This window comes from Numida meleagris, chromosome 1, assembly GCF_002078875.1.
Source record: "Numida meleagris isolate 19003 breed g44 Domestic line chromosome 1, NumMel1.0, whole genome shotgun sequence".
NCBI classification, from domain to species: domain Eukaryota; kingdom Metazoa; phylum Chordata; class Aves; order Galliformes; family Numididae; genus Numida; species Numida meleagris.
This window is the reverse complement of record NC_034409.1, coordinates 137188547-137215344: the sequence shown is the minus strand read 5'-3', so window position 1 is coordinate 137215344 and position 26798 is coordinate 137188547. Positions and strand designations below refer to the sequence as shown.

General features: G+C 36.8%; 1 protein-coding gene across 6 annotated transcripts in view; it reads right to left on the bottom strand.

Annotated features, from left to right (window-relative positions):
• Window positions 1-26798, bottom strand: part of ARHGEF7 (Rho guanine nucleotide exchange factor 7) — a 112302-nt gene that overhangs the window by 17765 nt on the left and 67739 nt on the right. For all 6 annotated transcript variants that reach the window (XM_021415447.1, XM_021415416.1, XM_021415432.1 and 3 more), the window contains 10 exons: window positions 24095-24217; window positions 14416-14554; window positions 13478-13537; window positions 12100-12246; window positions 10665-10751; window positions 8073-8151; window positions 6928-7067; window positions 6069-6293; window positions 4062-4155; window positions 719-808 (listed from right to left, as the gene is read on the bottom strand). In XM_021415447.1, coding sequence (XP_021271122.1) covers window positions 719-808; window positions 4062-4155; window positions 6069-6293; window positions 6928-7067; window positions 8073-8151; window positions 10665-10751; window positions 12100-12246; window positions 13478-13537; window positions 14416-14554; window positions 24095-24217 — 1184 coding nt within the window. The remainder of the gene's footprint in view (window positions 1-718; window positions 809-4061; window positions 4156-6068; window positions 6294-6927; window positions 7068-8072; window positions 8152-10664; window positions 10752-12099; window positions 12247-13477; window positions 13538-14415; window positions 14555-24094; window positions 24218-26798) is intronic.

The window sequence follows — 26798 nt, the reverse complement described above, 5'->3', positions numbered from 1 at the left end:
GTAAGCAGAACACATGCTGATGGACTCCCCTGCTTTGAGCAACATTTTACTTACAACACAAAGGAACTCCACATGGCAACCTCGATTTGGATTAAATGAAGGAGGACCCCAGAGGCACGTTATGAGTTTTCAATAAGCTAGATATTGATCTGAGAAACTACAAATGGCTTTAAGCGACACACAGATCTGAGAACAGTTTCTCCCGAAATTACAACATGGGATTAAAGCTCGTAATTAATACTAACAACAGCTGCTGGCAATGAAATAAATTTGTACAGGCTCACGTTACTCTTCCAAAACAGAAGTCTTTGCTGAAGCAAACAAGACAGAAGTACACTTCTCCAGAATAGTGATTTACTCTTCATTCCTCACTACTTACCAGCTTCTTGAAATTTATCAAAAAACACATTGAGCAACTGTTATATTCTAGCAATACACCTCAAAATCTCTCATTCATTGAGAATTTTAAATCATGACAAGTAGCCACTTCTAATTTACTTTACATAGGCACTGGAAGAACTATAATCTATAAATATGAACCTCGGCTTCCAATACACAAGCACTCTAGCACTAATACTAAGCCAAAATCAGATTATTAACTTCTTACAGGTCCAGCTTGCTATTTACAAAGTTCTGAGACCACTTACACTACACTTATCTTTTCTGAAAACCATCTGATGTGTGGTTGAGTTAGTCACATCGGTATTTTCTAACTTACTTGAATTTAGTGTTTGACGTGTTTTGGCACTTGTGCAATATGCCTCAATGACTTTAAGAATTTGAGCATCTTCTTCTAAAGCAGCTGTACCTAGAAACAATGGAAAAAAACAAAATTTTAAACACAAGTATGTGTTTCTTAATACAGACAAACCTTTGTAAATCACATTTGTTTAAAGCTGAATTCTACGTATTTGATTTCAGACCAATGTTCAGTCTGATCAAGCCTTTAAAATTCTTAATCATTTCAAAAATCAAACTTCGACAACTGAATGTAACAATGGAAAGAGAAATTACTACAAAAAACATAATGATTTAAACATCAAGATGTAATTGTATCATCTGTGAGCCAGCACATCCAGGTTTACTTTCTTGGAATTTATTATCATGATAGCAAAGTCAACTCTCCAAAATTTTGTCAGGAGTGACTGACAAGCTAACTATTGAAGAAATGATCTTGACTAGGTATAGTTTACCCATGGTTCAAGAGATGCAGATATTCCCAAGTACAGGTTCCTTCTCTTTCAAGGAAAGAAAAATAATTGGATTTTGTTGTAGTTAGAAAGCAGCACTGTATCATTACCACAGCAACACAAATATTTCACTTCTGAAATCAGTACTGTGAGGGCATTCAGCTGAAATGCCTTTCTTTGGTTTGTCTGCTATAAAACTCAATCCTATTTATCAGTAAGCTTTAGTTTTAATAGAAATCCTTCAACAGAAAACTCTTACATCTCCACAAACTGGAACAGGCTGTAGGAGTACTACCATAGAAATGAAGCCTCTGATTACTGATACAAGGGTGAGGGAAAAGATGAACAGCTAGAGTAAGAAACAATAACGTGTTTCTTTAGGTAGCATCCTTTTCCTTAAGCCATCAAATATCCCTTTTATTGAAAGTTAAAACCCATTTTGTATGTGTGAGATAATTTACTAAGTGAAAAAAAAAGTAATTTTCATATACATTAGAGTACAGCTATAAAAATCTCCTTCCCCCTGATCCTATAAGGATGCTCATCTCCTCTCAGTAAATGTGCTTTAATTGTTGTTAAACCTAGAAGTTCATAGCTATAAAGTTGCTAACTACACACTACAGCTACAGCATTTCTACCTTCCAACATCTGATATAACTATGTATTACACTAGTTTCATTTTTCCTAAACATATTTCTCCCTATAAGGATGAAACAGTTTCAACACCATTTTTCAACACTACAGCTAGTACTATCAGAGACAAGAAATGAACTAAAAGCACTACACCATAAGAGTTTCTAGTGACATTAAACTAAACTGCAAATTAAGATTAGCTGTTACTTTCAAAGTCAAGACTTCTTTTCCTTCCGCATGCCATATTTAAATAATGAAACTTTTCAATTCTAACTTCTTCAATTGATTAAGAATAAAAATAAACAATGATATTAAGATCAAAGGTTTATTTTTCCAGAAGTCCATCTATAACTATATTCAACAAGAGTTTCAGAGAAAGTAAATAATTAAGATTATTATAATTAACTAGACATAATCATTAATAAAAATATTTTAATATTGGAGTATTTACTAACTACCCTGTGGCATCTTGCTTCTCTGATCCTTAAACAAACCATCTCAGAAGTCTAAGCTTCAAATTTAGAAGAGCCAAGGAATTCAGTTATGCTATAAACATAATTTTGAATAAATTGTGTAAGAAGTCACTACACAAAAGATTTTAATGCTGTTTCTCCCAAAGGTGGCAAAAAAACTCATTTTAAAGGTAAAGCTTATATTCACACAAGAGGCTGATGAAAACAGCAACTCACCACATGTTATCTTCTACAGTCAGGAATGAGAATGAACTAGAAACAAATGCTCTTTCATATTATGGAGAGCCATAACCACACTGAGCTAGAAAGGTTTCTAAGAGACTGGACAGATTTAAATAAGGATGCTTCTTATTTGGTCAGTTCAGACCAAGTTTTGTTTTTTTTTAAATATCAAAAGGAATCAAGTTTAAATGAAGTGTGAGCCAGATAGCAAACAAATACTTAAGAAGCTTCTAGTAAACCAGAAACTTCATCACCAAGCAAAAACACACCCAGAGATTCATGGAGTAAATGAGGGCCATGACTCACACATACATACCATCCAAGCCCATACACAGATATTTAGTGTCCACATAATGCTGAGTAGAGCTCATTGCTACCTCAGCTCTCACTGATATTTTAAAATCTCAATTAACTTGGGTTTCTATAATCCAGACATATTTCTAATCTAATCTGAACAAACAGAAGCTACTCCACATATTCACTAAAAGACTGTACACATGCTGCACACAGAATGCAATGAGGAAGACCTAAAATATGGTAGCAAGTATCAGGGACATGACTAGAATGGACTCAATACAATGCAGGCAGCAGACAACCAATTTACTGTTGTTTTATAGTTAAATCTGATTTTGTTCCTTATGCCAGTAACAAGATGATAATTAAGGAAATCCTGAAAAGCTGTCTGATAGGACGAGAGACAATGTTAACAATAACATACTGCATGTATTCAACAGTCAAGGTACACAGACTTAAGCTCAGAGCAAAGAGCGGACACAAAAGCAGAAGCTGGAATAAAAGGTTCTGGCCTTCAAGTGTGAACATCAGCTATTTTAAACACCTTATCTTTTACTGACACAAGCAATCAGATCTTTCACTCACACAAATTCACAAGGCACTTCAACAGCCTACATCACCTGACCTAGCTTGCTTGTCTACTTCAGGACCAAGCACCTTTCTCTGACAACAAAGGAGCCTGCATTGACTACATCTCATAGAACATAACTGATCAGAGGATATAAGTGCCATCTAAAGCAAAGGCACCAAAAACAGTTACTTTCTGGTGGGAGCAATAACATTACCCAAGTGGTAGAAGTTAAACAAGAGTTTCTAAACATACCGAGATTAAGTTTGCAAGCTACATAACTGTTAATTAGCAAAAGCAACACGGTACAAGTGCTGCTGACAGACCCATAATTAGAAGTAAATAAATCTCTGTGCATCATCCTTATATTTCTGCCTTCTTCCCCACACTTTTTCCCCCATCTACGTACACACACTAACACTGGAAAGCAGGATGCCTCCCACCCAACCTTGGATAAGTTTCCATATTCTGCAGTCAACTGCCAGACTGCAGAAAGCTACTTATTCTGGTGTGATTTTAAGTGCCTGAGGTAAATAAAAGAAACAGTCCTCCGTAGATACATATCCTCTCTTCCCTGCCAGGGGAGAGGAAACCAGACTGTTTAGACTGCACAACTAACTTTCAAAGAATTTAAACTGATGTTAATTCCAATCTTGGTACTATGCAGACATTAGTTCTTACTTTTTCTCAGTGCAAATTCTTCATCTGATGGCTTCCGCTCTGGCTTGCGTTTGGGAAGCAGCTTTTTCATGGTTTTAGGGCTTTTACTTAGATCCTGTGTGGGAAGAATAAAAATTTTTTTTTAAAAGTAGAGCTTCTCTAAAATATTTTTAAGGTTAGTTTCTAAGACACATACAAGAGTATGATAACTAAAAGATCTGCTAACAGCATCAAAATTCAGTTCACTAATGTTCTCTGGCATATCAGATTTGCCTGAACTGGCTCACTTCCTTTCTATCCCTCCTCCAACTATACACCATATCGGGTATTTTATCTGTTCTGTGAACAGAAATACACAGAAAAGCTTCTGCAAAAGCATGCAGGCTGTTTGGGAACTAGAGCAAAGGAAACACACAGGCATATATTGGCACTTTTTTCCCTTAACCTTTGAAGAAACAGCCCATTTAATTTGTCTACTTAAGTACAGGTTAAGAAAGGACCTAAAAAGGAAGCTTATGTTCTTTGAAGTCAGCATATTTAAACGTTTGGGGCTTTATCAGAACAGACCTATAGCAAAAGAAATGCAGCAACAAACAGCATTTCTGCTCTAAATGCAGTCATGCTAATTTAGAGAAACAATGCTAATTTTACAGGAACAAAAAGGAATATTCTGATCTACCCCTTGCCCTACAGGTATGAGACATCCTCTATAAAAGTACAGAGCGAGAAAGTTTAAATATGAATGAGCAGGACAGACCGAAGATGATGAAGACAGACTGAATGCCGCCATACGCTAAACAACTGATGAGTAAAACTTAACCGTATGGGAGAATGCAGTGCCATACACAAAAGGTATGAAAACAACTTAACTTACAAAGAGATGAATATGTAGTACAGCTAAACAGGAGAACCTCTTGTAGCAACCAAGCCCACATACTAACTTTCTAACTGAAGGCCACCTATTGCTTACTCCCTGTTGCTTACGGGATATACAAAGTGAGGGGAAAAAAAAAGAAAAATCTAAACTGTCACAAATGCACACCCACCACAAACAAAAAAAACAACCACACCACACTGTGTTTAGGCTACACTTTAAGAAACTGTAATTCACGTGCCTACAAAATAACATTGTTCTCTTAAAAAAAGACATTCATATTCATAGCTTTAGCCTGATCTAGTGGGAGGTGCCCCTGCCCACAGGAGGGGTTCATAACTAAACGACCTATAAGGTCTCTTCCAAGCCAAACCATTCTGTGATTCTATGGTTCCAAATGTATTACTCTTTTTAGGTCCTGTTACTTTGTACTAAATTAGAATTATGAGAATACACAACAGAAAAATGCCAGAACAGAAGACATCACCATGACACACAGCATTCAATGTTCTCCTCCTTAGACGCAGACTTTCATACATAAACCTAATGCTTTCTCAGTATTTACAAAGCCATGCACAATGTAATGGAAAGACCAAATTAACCTACCACCATCACTGTATTTCTCTTAGAACAGATTCCTGCTTCAGACCATATGCTAATTAAAAACTACAACATCATCTTAAAATCTAAGCTGTGAACCAAGAGTCCATTATACCACCGCAGCTGTTCAGAATGATTTCATACTGCATTTTCAAGAACCGTAAGATCCCTTATACTAGATACTTCTCAGCATGCTTAGCAAGCAACTTACTTCGCAGTAAGTTTGGATGATCAATTGCTAGTTTTTGTTGGATGGGTTTTAAAAAAAAACTTCTTAACTACACAAAGTATGAAAATAAGTGGAAATACTTGGCAGGGAGGAAAAGGTGTCAACATACTCCCCTAACAAGCCTTTGTATCTTCCGAGCTGCAAGAATAAATGTCTACTTGCAATGAACAGCTTCCACTGTCCGTTACCACTGATTCAGCACTAACTCTTAACGCATCTCTATATAAAAATATGCCCCAAACTGTAAAATGTTGCTATGTAAGGGAGTTAAACTTCTTATCAACATCAGGCTACACAGTAAAATTTTTTGGCTTCTGCACCTCACCTCTTTGTAACAAAGTGCTGCTGAAGGCCGTAGTGGAGGTGCAGGCCGTAAACAGCTCAGACTCCAGGGCTTGGGCGTTTTAGGAGGTTCCAAAGGTCCCCAGTTTATCGTGGTATGTGGAGTCCCATGATGTGACGGGTGAGGGAGAGTGTGGTATGCAGGAGTCAGTGGTATCTGCTTGCTGTCTGAGTGCTTGCTGGAGGGTGTTACTGGATGGGAAGGAAGCTATCAAAGACAATGGTTGTAGGAAGGGAGAGAAAGCATGTCATCATCATAAAGGCAAAATATCATAAAGGACCCATAAAATAATTTCTTATCTAGTCCTTCTGTTTACAACAGAAGAGTTTTTGAAATTTTAACACTGAAAAACTGAGCATAAAAGCATTTTGTCTACCACAGAGAAAGCATGCTCTGAAGAAAGAACAGCTACAAGCAGCCCAGCTCCCACTTCTTTCACCACTAAGGTCAGAGCTAAATTAAGATCCGTTCATATCAAACAACTCCAAGTCAGAATGCAAAGATGGAAATTGTTTCTCCACAGACTCAAGTACATCATCACCAGTTAAAACCTACTGTTCTAAGGGTACTTAAAAGATGATGACATACTACTTAGCGAAAACAGAAGTAATAATTTTCTTTTTTTTAAACTTTGTTAAGGTTAAACTATTATACCACGAACTAAGCATTTTACTCTTCCCCCATGCAATTAAAAACAATATTTTGAAATAAACTATAGTAGTAGCATACGGTTTTGGCTACTAACGGTTAAAGAAAATGCTTAACATAGTAGCTTGTTTGCCAGATAACCTAGTTCTGTACACACTGCTTATTCACTTCAATGTGCAAAGTGTTTTCTTACTGTGTGAGATGGCACAGAATGAGGTTTAATGGTGGGATTCCCAACAGTTGTGACTTTGGTTTGTTTCTGCAGGTGATCCACCCACTCATGCAAATCTTGTTGGTTGTTACATGACACTAGTATCCTTTCAATCATAGTTCCTAGGTGACAAAAAATAAGATGTAGGAAACCACAGAAGAACAACTTAGTCAAACCGACATGATAACAAAGATGCACATTTCGTAAAACATTATATTCCTCAATTACTTTGCAAAAAATTTAACCAGTATTTTTGGAACAACAGCAGCATTTTTCCATGTGATAACATTTCCTCCACATATTTATTCCTCCATGAAGCAAAAGAATTCTACCTATTTTTCTACCTTTGTTAATTAAAAACAAATGTTATTATAAGTAATAGATCTAAGAGCCAGGTTCACCCTTGGCTCCAGAAGGACAATCTAGTGGATTTATACTTCTCCATCTTTCCCAGGAAAGTAAACATATAGCCTACAATGTCACTCTTTAGTCTGTAAGCTTCAGTATAGGAAAAATCATACAGTATTGTTCAGAGAAGGTCATAAGGTCAGTCTGAATCTAATATGAAAGATGAGGCAAGAGTCACTTGGGAACACAGATGGAAGATTTAACCAAGGCTTACTTTAATTTCTACAGTTAACTCCTTTTTAACCCATCACATTCCTCATCCAAGGTCAGCTTCATAGCTATTATCTCAGAAGAACAAGTACCATCAACAGCTTTTTCCCTCCACCTCAAAGCACTGATGCATTACACTGCCTGCCACTTGAGAGCCTTCACTGAAACACAACCTGCTTGGAGGCAGAAACGATCCAGGAAGCAAATGAAGGTAGAAGTCTCCACTGTGTGGATCTTGCTCCGAAAGCATATTCCTAAGATTCTGACTTTACTGGGCCCAGGGAATTAAGTGACCTGCTAAAACAAATACTTAACAGACTGGAAACACCCAAAGCAAGCTCTACTACAATCATGAATAGCAGAGCTACTGGAGGTCTCTCAGTAAAGAGACTGACCGTTTCTAAAGGACAGATCTTGATTAAAGCTCTTCCAGACTGTCAGAAATTCCCTTCCTTCTAGAGAGCAGCACAGTCTAGTAAATAGCAAGTAAAAATATTTATGACTAGTACCTGATATTTCAAATGCATTTTTATGGTTTTCACTGTCTTCCAGCTTTGTGATAGTCATCCCGGTCATTGGTAGCTTCCCCTAAACAAAACAAACAAAAAAAGAACTTAATGCTGAAGTTAAATCCAAAACACACACAAAAAATTACCAAGTAAAATATATCCAATTTCAAGTTCTGAATGAACACAGGTGCAATACAGTAAACTGACAAGCACACAAACACATGCTGATGGATTTAAAATATTTTCAAATCCACACAGACACCTTGTAACAAAAGTTTTTAGGCCGAACACCTGCAAACAACACCTGTGACTTTAATGAGTCTAGTTGATATCTATGCAGGCTACAAATCCATACAAACATAACAGCAATCATCCATCATAGTTTGAAGTTCTGGGAATTGAGACATTCAGAGTCATCCATGTTACAAGAGTAGAAGCAGTGGTGACTGACCTGAAAGCATATTTGTCTGCCAACAAATTTTGTTTGCGGTATATTTAGAAAGGAAGATTTCATTAAACAAATCCATTAATTATCTACTGAAGACATAGACCTATAATATCCCCGCCGCTATCAAATTCATTCAAATACATTAAGAAAACAAACTTACTCATTTTAAGCCCAACCAGTCTGGAAAACAAAAGTCAGTTTGGGATAACTTTTTGTCCCTTTCAAAACACGTAAGAACAGGTAAAATGTAATACTGTCAGGATGAAAGGCTTTACCAAAAGCGCAATGTTATTAGGGAGTTCTTTATGACAGATTCTTTATTCTCTTGCACAGAAGCACTATTCAGCACATGCTGGCAGAAGTGCAAATGCCATGTGGTGAGGAATTTTGGCTCCAATGAAGGGGAATTTTTTTTTTTTTTTTAATGACTGCAGGATGGACAAAGGCTTCTTACAAGTTGAACTGAAATCACTTGGTGTTCCCTATGCACAAAACACGCTCAATCACAAGATGCTGAAGAAAAGATTTTTTGCTACAACTTTTCCAGTGAAGGAAACAAGGTAGCGTTGTACCTTACAATGCAGCCTAAAATCTGTTTTTCAGTTTTTTACTGGTTCCGGAACAACACAGAGCCACACTGAAGTGAGGTGCAAGAATTGATGACATTAAATGAAAAGTGAATCTCGGAACATACCAGGCTAGAGACTGACAACAGAATAACGATCACCTAAGCCACAAGGAAACTAGAAGTACAAAGACAGCAAGATACTGAGAGAATTTGTATTCTCCTTTCTTTCAACAGACAGTTGTGAGGCCCTCTTGTAGAAAGTGCTTTGCACTCCTGTCAACTTCCCTTTACTACCACTAAATACACTCCCTGCCAGCTCACATGGTGAATACCAGCACTGTGACCCACAACACGTGAAGCCTGCTGACATCGAATATCCAGAACTACACAGAGAGTATACTGCAAAGCCAGAGAAGCTGCAGCTTACACCTAAACTTCAAGGATCAGGAACACTCTTTTTTCCTCTGAAGAGGAAAACGCCTAAAGGCGTAAATCAGGTAACGATGCTGCCTTCAAGGACATTGCTCCTTTTGGAACAACTGAGAGAGTTGCATCTTTCGTCTGCTCATGTCCCACTTAGGAGACAAGAACCTGAAAATAGAAATCCGGATGGCACATGCCATGCAATCCTGACACAGCTCCAAGCCACTGTCTCAGGCATGAGTGATTAAACAATTTTGCCTTGCTATGAAAACAGACATTAGGATTTGAGGAGTTCTTAGTGTTGAGGAAAAAAAAATCACATTAGAACTTACGAGAAATTAATAGTTTAGCACTCAACAGAGGATTGGGCAGTAAATACTAAGGAAGGGCTATGAACATACTGAACAAATGCTGAAAATAAGTGCACAGAAAATTTCTTATTTATTGAACAATGCTGGCCACCTGAAGGACAAAATGGGACAGAGAAAGAAGGAAGTGTATGCAATATAAAACAGAAGGGCAGGATCAAGCCCGATGGTTTCATTACTTAATTCTGCATGGTGTGTTTCTTAACACACAAAAATTTACAACCAGTTGCTTCTGTAACCAGTATACAAGCATCTTCCTTCATTGAGAATTCTGGTTGTGCTACTTGAGATCTACCACTCAACTGCCTTTTCTAATACCTCTGTCCATCCACATCAGGATAAAACACTGACCAAAAGTTATTAAGAGCAGCACAAAGCTAGCAGAAGCTTGATTATCTAATTAAACCACCTAACACAACGTAGTCTTAGATAAATTCAGCTACTATTACGAATACAAAAAATGAACTTTGCAATTTAATTGTTCCTAATAAAGTCACACAGTGTGACTGGATGCAGACAACCATGTAGGAATCCCAAATGATAAAGCTTCAGCATTCCTACATGGCAGATGAATCACTACTAATGAAGAAACATTTTTTTTCCTTCACTGCTTTTAGTTGTTTTCTCGTTTTTGTTGTTGTTTTTTTTTTTTTAAATAAATGATCAGTTCCAGTTGCAGAAACAACCCTTCCTCTTTGTAAATGTAGAAGTTTAATATGTTTTCAATGAAACATTTGGCAAAAATACACGCCAGCATTTATATAGATGTAAATGTGTTGCATTACCTGATAGATAAACCCACTCATTCTTGGGCTGGCAGACAGCATTAACAAAATGTTAGGGAAGAGAAGAAGATACCTTTCATTCTTTTCCTTATCAAAAAAAGAAAACGAAAAGTAAATACAACATCACAAGACCACTCTCCCATTTTTATGTTCTGTATTACTTTAAATAATCAGCAACAGTACAATTCTATAGTTACACCACACCTAGGCAAAATTAAACTTCTATAAAGGTAGAATAAGTAAGAATTATTTAATTTTCTACTTGAAAACTGGTAGTAACACACCTATATTCTTTCCTGGAAAGCAAAGCCTTATAATTTAAAGAATTAATTTTACAGCCTGGGTGAAATACTAGCCTTGTTTAATTTGGTAACACCCCTTTTGCTGATTTCATTGAATCCAAAAACATTAAAAAATATATACAATATATAAAACTTGAATGGATACTGTTACTATAATGTCAAGACTTTTGTCGTCTCAAATATAAGATCTGGTTTTTATAAAATATCAGATTACCATCAGAATTAGAAAAAGATTATGAAAGTAATAACACATTCAGAATGGAAAAATCATTGCTTTGTTCTCTTTTAAATTGATGGTTTCACTTAGGAGGTTTAGTTTTGGCTTGGGGGTACTTTTATGCGAAGAAGAGACTATTTACTCAGTCTACTGCTACAAGCACTGAAAGACAAGCATTAACACATAAAGCTTTGATTTTAATGACAAATATATCCATTCTCAAAGTGATTGTTTCAATTTCTAACACCTTTGCTATACCATACAGGTTCTTACCAAGTCAAAACGTTTCTATTTGTTTTTCAGTCCTTACAAATCTGTACTTGATTTAAAAGACAAAAAGCAAATGCTTTGCACAAATTAAACCGTTCTAGATCTAGATCTAGTCAAAAAGCAATTGCTATGCAGAAACTTCTAAGAGTCCGTTACATCTGACCTTTTAATTATAATAAGAGTTTGGTGTGGATTTTCTTCTTTAAAACAAGATGCATTCTGAGCTCTACTGATTTATTTTTTTTTTAACAGCTAACAAAATATCTGATAGAAAGTTATCTGGTGACAAATTCTGAAGAATTCAGTTGCAAAAACACTTTCCTCATACATATGGAAATCTTTGTTCTAAGGGAGGAAACTGATTGAATAAGGTTGCAATACAAAGCACCCAACGCGTTCAGAGCTTTATTGACTATACAGGAGAATAGCTTATCGTTAAACCACATCAGTATCTATTTACAAAGGAGAACACCCATCTTCAAGTAGTTTATTTCCTATTTTATAATAAAAGCCTTAAATCAGTGCAGAAAGACTTTATTCTAGATATATGTATCAAAGCATCTTTATTTCTGCTACAAAAAGATAATTATCAATTTAACTGCAAAAGAGAAAGGAAGACTGACAGTAAAGATGAGAACTACATTACCTCACTTCCAGCACATTGAATCATGACCTGGGACATGTAAATTACATTGCCAAGTGTTTTAATATCTTCTCCCTCCCAACAACGGATTGCTTCTGTTAGTATTTGTAGTTCAAGTTCTTTCCGTTTCCGTACTTCTTGACATTGTGCCTAACAAATGGAGGCAAAAATATTCTCTCTATCAATATGGAACAGGTTCAGGGTAGAAATACCACTATATATTTACTGTTGTCATTGTAGTACACAGAAGACAGTACCTAAATTTGAAGCATGTTTTTAGATTACTATTACCAGCATTTCCCATAAAACTAGTCTTGATAACTTCAATATTATTTCTTTCTTCAATACACTGACTTCAATTACAAATTCATAGTCACATCTTCATTTCTTAAATTTCCCCTTCCTTTACATTTTACTTTTTTGTATATATAACAAAAAACAGCTAGGCTAAGCAGGAAGCAGTAACACAGCTGTCTTGAATACATAAAGCTACACACAAAATATACTTTAATCAGAAGAGACTTGTCAATTGTGGAAATCAAGCGTGTATAACCTTTTACTCCTATTTTTATTACATCTCCTGCCAACCTATTTCACTAACTGTACTCCCAACTTATCTCTCTTGAATTTTTCTCATGAACTGTTTCCTCTCTTTTGTGAAGCACTCAGACTGGGGGATCCCCAAACCTCTTCTAACACAGGCAACAGTAAAATATCTGCTCTAGAGTGTGAAAAAATAGGAAACGCCACCAGGATGCATTGTGAACAGGAAAAAACAAAAGTTAAGCTTATTGTGATTGAGAATGCATTAAATACGTCTGTTGCAGTTGTACTTGTAAATCTGTAGCTGTAAATTCAAGAGTTGCACTCTTCAAATTTAAGATTTAGTGTCCTTTAAATTTAAAGGATGATAACAGCTCGTCTGTTCAAAGCAGGCTTATTGCCTTGATTACTGAAAGTTCCTACATTGAGCTTCATTCGCACTTTCCCCACCATCATTTCTCCCTCAGCTTCAACACTACTCCCCTAGAATGAATGCACTTTTGTAAATCTCAAAAATATACTTGAATGTTGTGGCCCTTCTTTGGGTCCCTAGTTATGTAAGTGCTCATAAAAAGGAAGATGAAGCACAAGTAAGAGGGCAGACAGTTGCAGAATGCTTGCATGGCTCTTCTGCCAGTAGTCTATTTGCTGTAACTCCTCAATAACCTGCAATCCTTAGCACTGCCACAAAGTGCATTGATTTCCAGAATCCCAAAATTTTAACAGAAATTTCTTATACAGAGGTGTACAAAACAGTTTTACATTTTAAAAACAATGGAAATTAAACTGGAAAACATGCTGCTGAAAATATACATTATCTATTTTTCATTCCTCTTACAGAAAGGTTTTTGAAGGCTGTCATGGATTTTTGAATATCTGAACGATCTGGATGATAATCCTGAAAGCAAGGAGAAAAACATACGATAAAATTTTTCGTTTTAGTAAAAATAATAATAAAAATGTTTAGAGGCTTAACTAAAAGCAAATAAACAATCCCATAAAATAAAAGCTTTTAGATCCATCTGTTCTCTTCCCATAGCCTTATCATTCAAAACACAGGTGGTCTTCTGCTCAGTAAAAGTGAAATAGGAATGTTGTAGATGACTCTTATGCCTAAAATAGTCAAGGAAATTTTACATGACCTACCGGACACAAAAAATTGTTCACCAACTTGAACTCCTAATAGGAAGTGTATATTTTGAAGGGTTTTATTTGGCTTGTTGGCTTACATTGTAAATAAATCACATTTTCTACAGACTAGAATGTCATGTTGTCATTGACTGAGAAACCATGTGACTCAAAGGCTAGTATGCTTTCTATTTCTCTTTCACAGCTCACAAATCTAGCCTATAAGATGCAAATACAGAAACAGTTGCTCTTCAAACATCTTCCTACAGTGGAAAGATCATTTTTGGACAGTGTTCAGTAGAGGTCATGATGATGTGTCCAACAGGTTGAGGTCCTAAGATGAAAAGCAGCACTCCTACAAGATAAAGTTGTATGCAGGAGACAAAAAAAAAATCAAGTCAACTGAAGACCCTGCAAGACTGTTCTGCAAGTGAAGGTCAGCTTCTCTGGCTAGTTTTACAGTAAACATTTAGCTTTCTCAGGAAGTCTTACTGCACTATGTTTTGATATACTGCAGCCCATGTTTTAGAAGGCTGAAGGAAGAGGAAACAAAGGTAATTTGGGGTCCCATCATGTTTGACATGTACCTTTAAAATAATTGTTGTCAAATCATCATTAAGCTGGAACATAAATGCTGATAAGATATACCTCCATGTGTCTTTCAAGCTCTTTGAGTAACGTGGGGTATTTATCCAGACGCATAAAAGGTTTGCTGAGGCCTGTGGTCAGTACAAGGATCCCAGGGCTGTTGGCACCTTTCACCTCCATGAATTCTCCTAGCTCCTCACTGCACACACAAGATATTTAAGTAAATTAAGATCAAATTACCAAGAAAATAAAAATTAAATTAGATTCTTCTCTGCAGTCCTTCACATGCAATGAATTCTGCCAGTAAAACATTAATTCAAATAAATAAAAAAATTCCAGAATTCAAGTACAACTTAAAGAGTTGTCATCATTTTGTTCTTGTATTTTGTTTAATGCAGACACATTTGTCAATCTGGGTTCCACCATTAATCTAGGAAGCGCAGACAGGATTGCACCCACCATTCTAGGGGACTGATACTCAGAGATAGCTCTTAAACACTACTACATTCAAGCAAAAGTTGCAGAATAAGCCATTTGCACAGTATTTTATTACTTACCTCTTTATTCTATGAAAATGACATCTGAACTTAGAGGTGGTTTACATACATAATGGCCAAGCATAAGCTAGTCAGTGGCTCCATATTCAATCAAGTGCTGAATCTAACATTGCTGTTTTTAATGCATTAAGCACTAATGTGAAAGCAGAGTTTGAGAACCTTCTTCCTACCACACTTCAGTGTTTAATGACCTATCACGCATCCAAGGTGCTAGTACAATTTTCATCGTTTGATCAACTAACTAGCAGCCATACAATTGGTAGATAGTATCAGATACTGGTGTGCAGTCTATCCTCATGAGCTAGAGTTTCAAGGAGGGTATAATTACTAACACACGTTTTCAACATCAAGGTTAGTTTAAGAAACCAACACTCTTCAAGAATTTGTACTTCCCTTACACATACTTTTTCTTATTTGGATCATTTCTCACAACGAGCTTGCAGCACAGCCCTTCCATTTGTTACATGAATTCTCGTGTTACTTTACTACCTTTAAAAGGAATTAAAGTTCACTTTGCTATCAATGGAGCTTATGTTATCTACATTCTCTGCTTCCTTGTATAACAGATTTCAGAGAAGTAAGGTACAGGATAAGTTGTTGCTGATCATCTAAACTCTTCAAAAATATGAAAGGTACAGCAGCACCTGGGCTTATTTCCAGGCTTGATAAAATACACATTGCAGAAGTACATGTGATTCTGAATATAAAAAAATCTAAGTTAAGAAAATTCAGAAAGCTACTTTTTAAAAAGAAAATCTTTTTTGCATTCAAGCTATGCCATTCTAGTCATGTGCAGATGGAGCTGTTCGCATTTCGAGCAGTTGATATAGTAAATTAACTAGTTCTCAAACAAATCCCTATACTATCATGTGATAATCATTAAAATCTTTTCTACTTTATCCTGAAAATCATTACTTTCAGATCATTAACAGTACTTCCCCATAAGTCAAGCCTTAAAAGACTTATTTGCCTCCCAGGTTATTTGTGTAGTCTGATTTTTCAAAGAAATCCTTTGCCAGCTGTCAGATTCAGTACTTTTGAAAATGGCAAATAAATAAAAAAAGTAACTGTTAAACATCTAGTTGCAATAAAGGAGGAATACTTCCACATTATGATCTCATTGACAAAATTCTTTCACTTAAGCCTAGGTGACAATCTGGGAGGGGCAAGTTCCTCCAAACTTAGGGCACGGTGTTTTTTGAGGTACTGAAATGAAAGCAAATCTTGATCTGTTCAGCTTCCCTAAAAAAATACTGACAAGACACTGCTATAATACATAAAATTACATAGGTTCAAATAACAGCAAGCTGTGCCATACAGAAGCACAGACTAAGACAAAATTGATCCTGTCTACACCCCCATCCCCCATACATCCCTTCCCATTTCAGAAGAACTGACACTTCGTTTATTAGTGTCATTTATCCCAGTAGATAATGAGAGCAAACCAAGAACAGAGGTTTTCTCATTCTCATGCAGACACATCATCCCCACAATCTCTCTCCTTCTGGCTATTAGTTTCTTCAGGTTCAAAGAACAGAAAGTACTTTTCTTATTTGTCTTTAGTTAATTGCTATTTATTTATACCACTTTGTTTAAATACACCAATACTGCTTCTGTATTGCCACCTGGTAGGACACAACCTCGTATGACCTCTTTCAGAGCACACTAGGCCCTGGCACTTCTCAGTGCATATAGGTGTGTTTCTGCAGTTCTAAATCAGAAGAGTCAAGAAAGCAGACAAGGGAGTTTCCCAACACCTACTTTGTACTGTCAAGTTGCATAGGGAAGGGACCAGCACATCAGAGAACCCAGGAGGTAGGCCTCCTTTCTCCATCACTTGCAAGCAGAACACGTTTACAACTCCAGGCCTTCCCAGATCAGCCCACTACATGATCAGGTTTTAGACAAAACTCACCAAAAACCTTCCTACAATAAACTTGAATACTTTTCTGGCTTAAATTGAGATTTAAGAAGTAAAGCTGCCCAAGTGAATATCTTGCTCCTCAAGATCTACTTTGGCTAAAGCTTTTTCAATCACAGCCCTTACTCAGCATAAAAAAAATGTTATCAGCTTCCCAATTTGAATGACTGATTCAGGCGGCACCCTCAAGGTGACTTACGGACTTCTATTCATACTTATGTTGATTTACAGGGTTGCCAGCTACTTGTTCACCCAATATTTAAGGCTGATTCCCTGTAACATTATACTGACTGGCTGTGATGTGGTCGCAAGTCCTCTGCCTCAGACAAAGGGATGTGCAAGGTGACACAGGGGGGACAAATGAGAGAACCACAGCCAAATTCTACACAAAGCTTTACCAAAGCTCACCTGTGAAAGCCCTTCTGTCACAAGATACAGAGTTTTAAATTTCTATTCACTCTGCATATAGCATTAATCACATGCATACCACTGGGCTGACTTGTTTGGTTTTTAATTAATTCTCCCTGTAAGCACCCCATATCCCTTATCTAATATTATTTTGTTTTCCCTCCGGTAATAGATAGATGCTACAGGAACTAACAGGAAATAAACATTTAAACTCATTCTTTGCTTTTTGTTTGGTTCAGTCAGATGCAGCTCCTGCTGCCTAACTTCACAAACTATTTCCATTCTCATCCCTTGTTACTCTTCCCCGCTTCAGACAGATGTACATGTCTATGCAACATTTTTCCTCTCCAAAATACCAGTATATTTTATAGCACAAGCCAACCACTGATTCCTCTCATTCAATATACCATCATTCTTTCATCTTTAGATTGCTGAGACTCAAAAATCCCTACTCCTAATCGTTTTTGGCTACTCCGTGCTGCTGCGTGCACACAAATCCATTATATAATTACATTTGCTGAGCAAGCCCATAACACAATGCTTTTAAAAACAAATAAATATTTCATTATTTAATGCCTCTACAGTAGGAGGAATATGGTGGCTCCCAACTCCATTTCACCCACATTCATATTTCTTTTGTTCGTCACTGTGCCTTTTCTTCCTGACCTCAGTACCGTAACACAGACATGTCAGAAAATGGGGGAAAAAAGCTCACCACAGCCTGAGAGTTGACTACTTTGACACCCAAAATAAAATAAAAACAAACTAATACTATTTTCTCTGCCTACCCTGCAACCCCTGACTTTAACTGAACACACTCTACCCTCAAGCAAGTTTACAGCAGTTGCCACGCTAGCCACTGCTCTATGGCACAGGACACTATTGTTTATTGGCTCGTTTTTTAATCACAGTGCAAGAATCTACAGAGCAAGTTTAAACCTCAGCTCACTTCAAATGTACACAGCGTCCTGAAAAACTCGCTTAACAATTGCATCACCAGGAAGCCTTTTACACAGAGCTGCGTTAAAAGGTGCAATTAAAACTGAATTACGCAGTTTTCAGCTTGACGTTCCCAAGAGGACAATGTTTTCTTTCATTCACTTCTATAGGTCGCTCTGACAAGTTTCGACATGTTCACTTGTTCAAAGTCTAAAATGAACATACACACACACTTAATAACAGGAGCCAAAGCTTTGTTTAAGCAGTGTGCTGGTGCAGACCCTGGTACCACTCCAGCTCTAGCTAAACCAACCTCCTATCTCTACAGGTTGGGGAAAAAAAGTATTGGCAAAAAAGGAAATTATTTTAGCTCAAAGCGACCGTCCTTCATTTACTCACAAAGGACAAATGCAACACTGAAACATAATGGAAAGGTTTGCTTTCAATAAAACATGGGTGGGTTAAAACACTGTTTGAATATGACAACAGTTCACAACTGTTTCTTTAATTAATAGAAGCTTAAAAATATTCATGTTGTTAGCTTAAGTGCACAGCTGCTTTGACGAAGACAATGGCTCTTTCATGTCACAATTCCAGCTGATGCTTACAAGTACCACCTTCCTAGTCAGTATGTACTAAACCAAGCTCTGGCCCACAACTAAGCCATGTTATTTTTGTGGGTTTTGTGTTGTTTTGCTGTTGGTGTTTGTTTTCTAATAGAGAATAAAAAATAAAAATCAATTTAGCTGAACAAGAAAAGCTTTTTAACTGTTAAATCATCAACTGAATCAAAACTGCCTATGCAAGTAACTTTTCAGAAAGAAACAGACAAGATTTCAATTCACAGCCTGCATCACTTTACAGAATAAAAAACGCTGTGCTTCAAACCTCTAGTTGAAGAGCTCTCCCTCCTCTCCAGACTAAAGTTAGCTCAAAGCAAAAGATTTTAGAAGTCCCCATGAGAAGTGTCTTTAAGCCATATTAACATATTCAAATCTTTCTTAGCACAGCTGCCTTTAAAGCCGAAAACCAGACTGAGGGAAGGGAACAAAACAAGTTCATTTGTGCTTACAGTAACAGAAAGAAAAAAAGCCATTTAAACTGGAAAAAAACACATCCAAGAACTAAAATGTAGTTTTAAAATCACAACTTACACTTCCGAAGGAGGTCTCTGTTTGTAATAGATGGAGCACGAGCTATCACTGCTGAGAGGTCTGAGGACTGCACACAGGCACCGCATTTTGAGAGCGTTGTGGCACAGCTCGGCTTAGCAACCCCTCAACTGCTGCTTTCAGTTTCCTAGTGCTAAACTTCTCAGCTGAGCTCCTCACTCAAGGACTGCTGCTCAGCGTATGACATCAGCCTGCACACTTGCAAGCTCAGGGATGCACATAAATGGGGGAGGCACAAAGAGTTTTCTGACTCAAGCTGGTCTGTATTCAATGCTCCAATTACATGGAGTAATTGTGATGTTTCAGCTTCAGAAACTTTCTCCAGACTGCTAGGTCAGTGATGCAAGCACAGAATATACGCGGGACATATTATCTAAGGAAACTGAAGGATCTAACAAAATTAACATTTGAACAAGTGAAGTTTTGCAAATAGCTCCCAGCTATTCTTCCAGCTGAAAACTGACTCAGAACTTATTTTGCAATAAAAGCAACAGACGTTACTGATTTGAAGCTTCTCTTTGAGCAAAATATTTTTCTTTTAGAAACTTTTTTCTTCCACACTGTTTAAACAATGCCGTGTTTTTATTAAGAGTCAAAAAGCTTAAAAACCCCAGTAATTACATACTTACTACTGGTTATATTCTCTCCATACTTATTAAGAAGAGTTTCATTAAGAAGAGTTATAAGGCCCAACCAGTCAGTGAGGCTTTGAGAGTTCCCCCATGCTCCCATTATGTTATTCGCCTTCCAGATAGTTCTATACCTAAATAACTTTTTCCTTGTCATTCTGGATACAGACTACGTACATTCCCAGTCCTAGCTGCTGCCTCCTCTTTTTCCTTGCTGGACTCTCCCTTTGCACTGAACTTCGTGGCTTCTGATCTTCCTCAGGGGTAGGTAACAGCTCAAGTTCTTGGGACTCCTCACTCCTGGGCCATTAATCATTTCTGTATTTTGTATCCAGCTGTTTCAGTTGTGGTTGTTTTTTTTTAATAGGTTTGCGGAAATTCTTTCATGTCTTAGGTCGCTCATCCTCTTTCTTCTCTTACTGGCAGGCAAGCATTTCTCTGATCAGAAGCACAAAAGGCAAATAATGCTACTTTACTAAACACTGCCCTTGAGGCAGTACTGTTTTGACCAATTCTCTCCAAAAATAACATAGTATTACAGTTGATCACATACCCTTGGACTTGAACTGGGACCTTCAAGAAGAACTAAGGGATAGCGAAACTGAAATCTCATGCAGTGCTGCCAAAGAGGTATGACTTAAGGAATGCAGTAAAGAAAACAGAGGTTGTGTACAGTGGCACTACAGCTACTGCTGGAGAATGGAACATGAGCAACACACTATGAGGCAGTGATGGAAACAAAACACCCATCTCAGCAAGGGTCACCACCCAGCTATGCCTGGCAAGCTCCATCTATTAAGCTCTAGCCTGTGGCTTAAGGCACAATTACAAAATCTGGTGACAGATCTAAGGAAAAATTACTCAGTTCTTCATCATTCTTGAGTTTTTAGAGTGAAATAATTTTAATTCTGGGAAAAAAAAATACACAATGGCTCTGAAGCAAGCCCTCAAATGGCACCTACAAAATTTCAAGATTGTATGAATTTGGAAGAAATATTTTGACACTTGGATAACACAAGTGGAACCAGAAACAAGAATTTGCTCGTAACACTCCAACCCTAATAGAAATCACACAGCAGAAGATTGTTGTTTTTATTGTTGTTTAAGGGGCAAATAACTTCAGAAACATTTAGTTCTGGAATTTGAACACCTGTATGGGCTGTATTAGGTTTCATTCCTACGTCTGCATACTCACGCACATGTAAGTCTCTTTCATATTCACTTTAGTAGTTTAACTATTAATAATTAACTGAAGGAAATGAATGATGTTTGCGGCTTTGAAAGTCTGAAGATGAAAAAGCTTTTACACAGTAATACAGTGATTAATCCCTTTCTGTAATCTTACACACATAGGTATGAACACATACGTACACACACGTATACATGCACAAATACCTTATTTCCTACGAAGGAATAAGACTACTCATGCTTGCTTTTAGATATGATCAAGAAGCAAAGACAAAAGAAATAGAAAAAAATCAGGCTGGCATCTACATGGAACAGTGCGGGGGTTTATAAACAGTTGGGTTTATTTTTGTGAGTTTAATAAATCAAATGAATTTAATCAACTGCAGAAGTTACAAACTTTATGATTTAAGAATCTGACTTAAAATTACCTACTAGTTTTTCTGTACAACGTGTTTCAGAAGCAGAGTTAAGGCACGTGGTCCATTTACGAAGCGAACAGCGTTCATGGCAAGAAAAAAAATCTGATGCAGACAATAAGAATTTATGTTCTAAATCAAACTGCTGTAGACTGTTCCTTTTTCCTCACTCTAAAATGCTACTGAAAAGCACAGCTGTTGGAAATATGATACTAAAATCCAAGAATTCAAACATTTCTCTGCTATATTTTTATTAGTATTGAAACACTTAATTGTACCATAGGAAGAGCAAACAAATCATCACCATTTCTTGAAAGTCCAAACCTGTCTGTGAGATCTCTGAAAGATCTCATTTCAATATTAATCAAATATTAAATGCAATGTATCTGTATCATTACTATTACATTCAGAACAAGTCTCAAATCTCACAGTAATTTTTATATTAAAGTTTATGACGGATGTTCTTATATAATACAGTCATTTCAACTAGTTAAACAAGGAGACAGCACTCAACGCTTTCTTTTTCTCCGTGCCTTCAATCAGTTTATTCCAGGCAAAAGTGTCTTCCTTGACTCTACATTTACAATTATGTAATTAAAAGGTTTCTCGTATTGTGAGAAGGAAGAAGTGCAGAACTGTTAAAAACCATTTTCTAATTTCTTCAAGGCAGCTGCCTCAAACAGAAACTTTCATTGAGCTACTTGCTACATACAGCATTGGCATTCAACAAAACTGAAAGGTTTAGAATAATAAAATTGAGATAATTAAAAAAAACAGGATTCACTTCTTTTGACTCATACCTTGTTATGCAGTAGTGTTAAACAAAGCCTTTTATCAAAACTCCTTCCCCCTTGAGCTATCTCCTATGAACAATGCAATTGCTGTGAACCCATTCCCACATCTGATTTATTTAATTACCCCATAGTACCGACTCCATCAGGGCTTGACATGAAGCTGACTTTACAGAATCAGAAGCTATTTTTTGCTTAGGACAATACATGCCCAAAGCAACAAAGAGGAGACTAAATGCTTCTCTTCCCAATTTGGGAAACAATTCACCTACCTCCCTCACGTTTTTATCACTGTTCCTCAAATACAGTTTTTGGAAAACAAAGGAAACAGATTTCTGAAAATTAAAATAATCCTTTACAAATATCTCAACATCTTAAACGTACGTGCTCACTTCACAATCACTTACCACCTCCCACCTACAGATCTCTGTATGAAAAGAGCACAAAGGCACAAACAACAAACATTAAATTTAAGATTATTTTAAAAGAACAAGCTTGAATCACCTAAACACTTTAGCATTTACTGATAATGGTACTGGAAACAAGCCATTTGAAAGCAAATACTCTAGAATTTCATTATTATGTTTTTAATTGTCTTAATTTTCACTCGTGACTGGAAAAAAAACACCTAAACAGCCTAAAAACAGCCTGGATTGCAATGTGAACTTGCAGCTCCATTTTTCAAAGCGAGGTAGAACAAAAGCTTTACTAACATCAGTGACAGGTCACAGCCTTCGGTAGCTGGGAGCTTTTTGACTAGTACTATTATAGGTGTCACAAATATGACACAAACTATGCTGTTAAAATAAAATGTGAGTTCTTGGAAGAACTTGCATCATAGAAAACAAGTCCATTATGCTACTCCTTGTTTACGCAGAGTTAAGAATATTAAAATATTTTTACTTTGCTCCACCACATCAAGACAAAAAAAGAGTAAAAAGCAAAAAGAACAGATAACCTGTCAGTATGTGTACTGTGTCTGACCTTCTTTTGAAGGTCACAGTTCCCTACTGCATCACGAGCAAACAAACAGTATCAAGTTAACAGCTGTTGCAGCATGTGCTCATCAGAAGAATATACATGGAAATTTTGTGAAAGCAGACTTAAAATCAAATTCCGGCCTCAACACTCCATCCTCAATGTGATGTTGGCTATTTTCTATGCAAATTCAAGGTCAGTTCCAAAGCTGTGCAACTTCTACATTGTTAACTCAGCATCCCACATCTTACACATAAGAAATACAAATTATGTGAACCCAAAAAGCTCACAGTCCTCATATTATTCAAAAGTAACCTAAGGGTATATCATTACAAAGTTAAGTACATGCTAACAAATGCACAGACTAAGCCAAGTTACAATTAGCCAACTGCATTAAAAGCCTACAAGAAAACAACAATTTCTCCTTCTTCAGAATACTTGTTTCTTTAAATCTTTACATTCCTAAAAAGAAGATGACAATGAATACAGTTTGTTTCACATATCCAGAGTTCAGCATGTGTTTTGTAAATGGTAAAGTTTTCTCAGTTGATAAGAAGCTGCCGAAAATGACAGGCAGGCCAAGAGGACACAAACCAGCTTTGTGCTGTGGGCTTATTTCTTCTCCCCAAACAAGTTCTACTATACCAAATACATGTCAATAAAAGACAAGGCTTTACAACAGAAGTACATTTTATGCATTTTTCTTGTATAATTCTTTGAAGACCACAAGGGAATCGTACCTGTGTTCTGTGAGAACATTTACTGCTGATGGATGATTGGCACAGTATGCAAGGTATAAGCTTTTCATTTGTGACATCAAATTTAAAAAACATCCTCCAACCCTCTGCTGAGCTTCAGGCAACCTAAAAAAGGAGCAATAAAGATGAAGTTATAGTAATATGAACCAAAGAAAAAAGTTAAACCCAGGCTAAACAGTATATTCTTGTGAATAAAGTCCACCCGGTTCATATGATGTTAACCTCTTTCTACCATTACTTTAAATGAACAGATAGGTTTCCCTGGGCATTGACCAGCAAACAACAGCATCTTCTTTATATCTTCAATCCTGCATCTGCCAGGCCTCGTTACACCCTCAAAGCATAGACATAATACAACATATTTGTAAGACATTCACTTGGCTGGCCTTTTTCAAGACTTAATCGGCATATTTTTTAGGGGCTTGATTTTTACCCAATGTATCTTTTGTTATTATCCATATACACACCATGCCAAGTCTTGAAATGACTATTTCAGCATTTAGGCAAAACTGGATTGAGTAAGCAATAGGTTTCTCTCTCTACCCTCCAACAACAAATATGACATGCTTAAAATCCTCATGAAGGTACCATATTAAGCTCCGATAGCACAAACAGCCAGCTACGGTGCAACTACAGGTAGTTTTCATACAATCATCCCTCATCTTGCTTTCTAAGCACCATAAAACACCTTTACGGTTCATTTGCAACATGGACAAAAATGCTGCTTTACTGCCAATATAGAAATACTTCCTGCAACTCATACTTTGTCTTCCATGCTAGAATGAGCCACATCTGCTAAGCAGTAAATTTTCTCTTAGTCTTTTTGTGCAGAAGAATTCATTTTATTGAATAAATATAACTAACAGCAGCCTTAGTTACTTTAGAGGAAAAAAAAAAAAATAAGTGAAACAGTATTTAGAATAAAAGGTTATTTTCACAGTCTTGGTGAACTTAATCAGTTTTGATCATGTTTTTCAGAAAGATAAGCATCCATTTTTTCCATGCAACTGATGAGAAGGTAAGGATAGGAAAAAGGAACATGAATATGCAGTCTGTTTTTCAAAAGGCTGTAGCAGAAACTGTCATTTCAAATTGCAATAAGAAAACATCTAGAGTATAAATATCCAAAGATGGCTGTATCACAACTGCTTCGAACCTAAACAATCTGCAGGAAGCCTGAACTCTGATTCTGCATCTGTATAAACAGCAAAAACAAGATTGTGAGAGTTGCTTTTATTTAGTATCACCTTACGCCGCACACTTCTTTCACAGGGAAAAACACTCCCATACTTTTAAATAATCTACAGAAATCTTCAAGTTGAACACACACCAATGGAAAGATGTATTAAGCCCGTCTAGTCTTGCTTCCTTACTGGTACTACACCATCATCCTCAGAACTGCTCATTGAAACATCCATACTAGATCACTTATGTCTGGAAGAATCAAGTGGACAACAAGCACGTAGTAAGGATGCTTGAATGGATGAGATTATTATTTTTTTTTAATCACAGAAACCTCCACTTGAAAGACTAAGCATCTTCAAGAGCAGGGTATACGACCAATAGCCGATTGTATAACCCACACTGAATTTACCCAGAAGACAGAGCAAAAGATTTCAGCAATCCTAGATTACACGTTTGTCTGAGACACTTTGTCTAAAATAGTGTTTTAATTTCCTTCATACGTTTCCCTTTCTTGCATAAAGATTGCATTTCTTAACATTAAGATGCCAAGCCCTTGACTCATCCTGCAAACAGGCTGAAGAAAACAGGAATTTTTGTTGCTGTTGTTATCCATCTAACTACTCTTAAATCCAATATTTCACACTGCTTGAAGCTAGTTTAGTCCTCCGCAAATACCCAACAAACTGCTGTTAGTACAGTGGGTGGTTTCACGCTGACATTAGTTTAGACAATTCTCTCAGGTAGAATATATATTTTTTTTTCAAAATCAAAAACATGTCCTGAACATGTTCAGAAAGTTCTAAATATCAATATATAGTGTATTCCTTCTGAAGAAAGACGCTGTTCAGCTCCTCTGCATGACAAGGGAAGGCCTAGTCACTGCAAAAATCAAAATCAACTGTGGAGATGTTCAAAATGTGAGGTAAGGGAAACCTTATGCAACAACACCATTCACTGAAGACATCTGGAAAATGACAACTGAATTCCCTGTTAGCGCACCATACTAGCTGCGTTCTGATCACACTGTCAGTGCTCCTTACATCAAAACCTAGGGCCCATATTTTATTGTCTGTAGCTATTTCTCTTGAAACAAAATTTGAAATTTTACATTAACAGGTAAGCAGCTTCTGCAGGCATTTAGGGGAAACCGGGGGCATTCCTCAGCAGACTGAGCAATGTTATTCACATAGCCATCCTAGCAGGATTTCCCTTCTAGCAGGCAGTCCCCTTTAATAAGTCTAAGCATGAGCTAACAATACATTCTTCAAGCAATAGATGCAGCGAGAATCTCAGACTCTGCGAACATACCCAGGGAATACAGCTCAGCGTTAAATAGTAAGAGGCCCAATGAATAACTGCTAAAAATGGTAAAAATTGTCTCTTCATAATGTATTGCTGGGGGGAGGGGGGAAGTGAATTATGGCTCCTCACATCATGCAGGACATCTGTGTCTCCTCAGCCTGCTGTTCTTTTAGCAGAATGAAAGATCGACATTATTCTC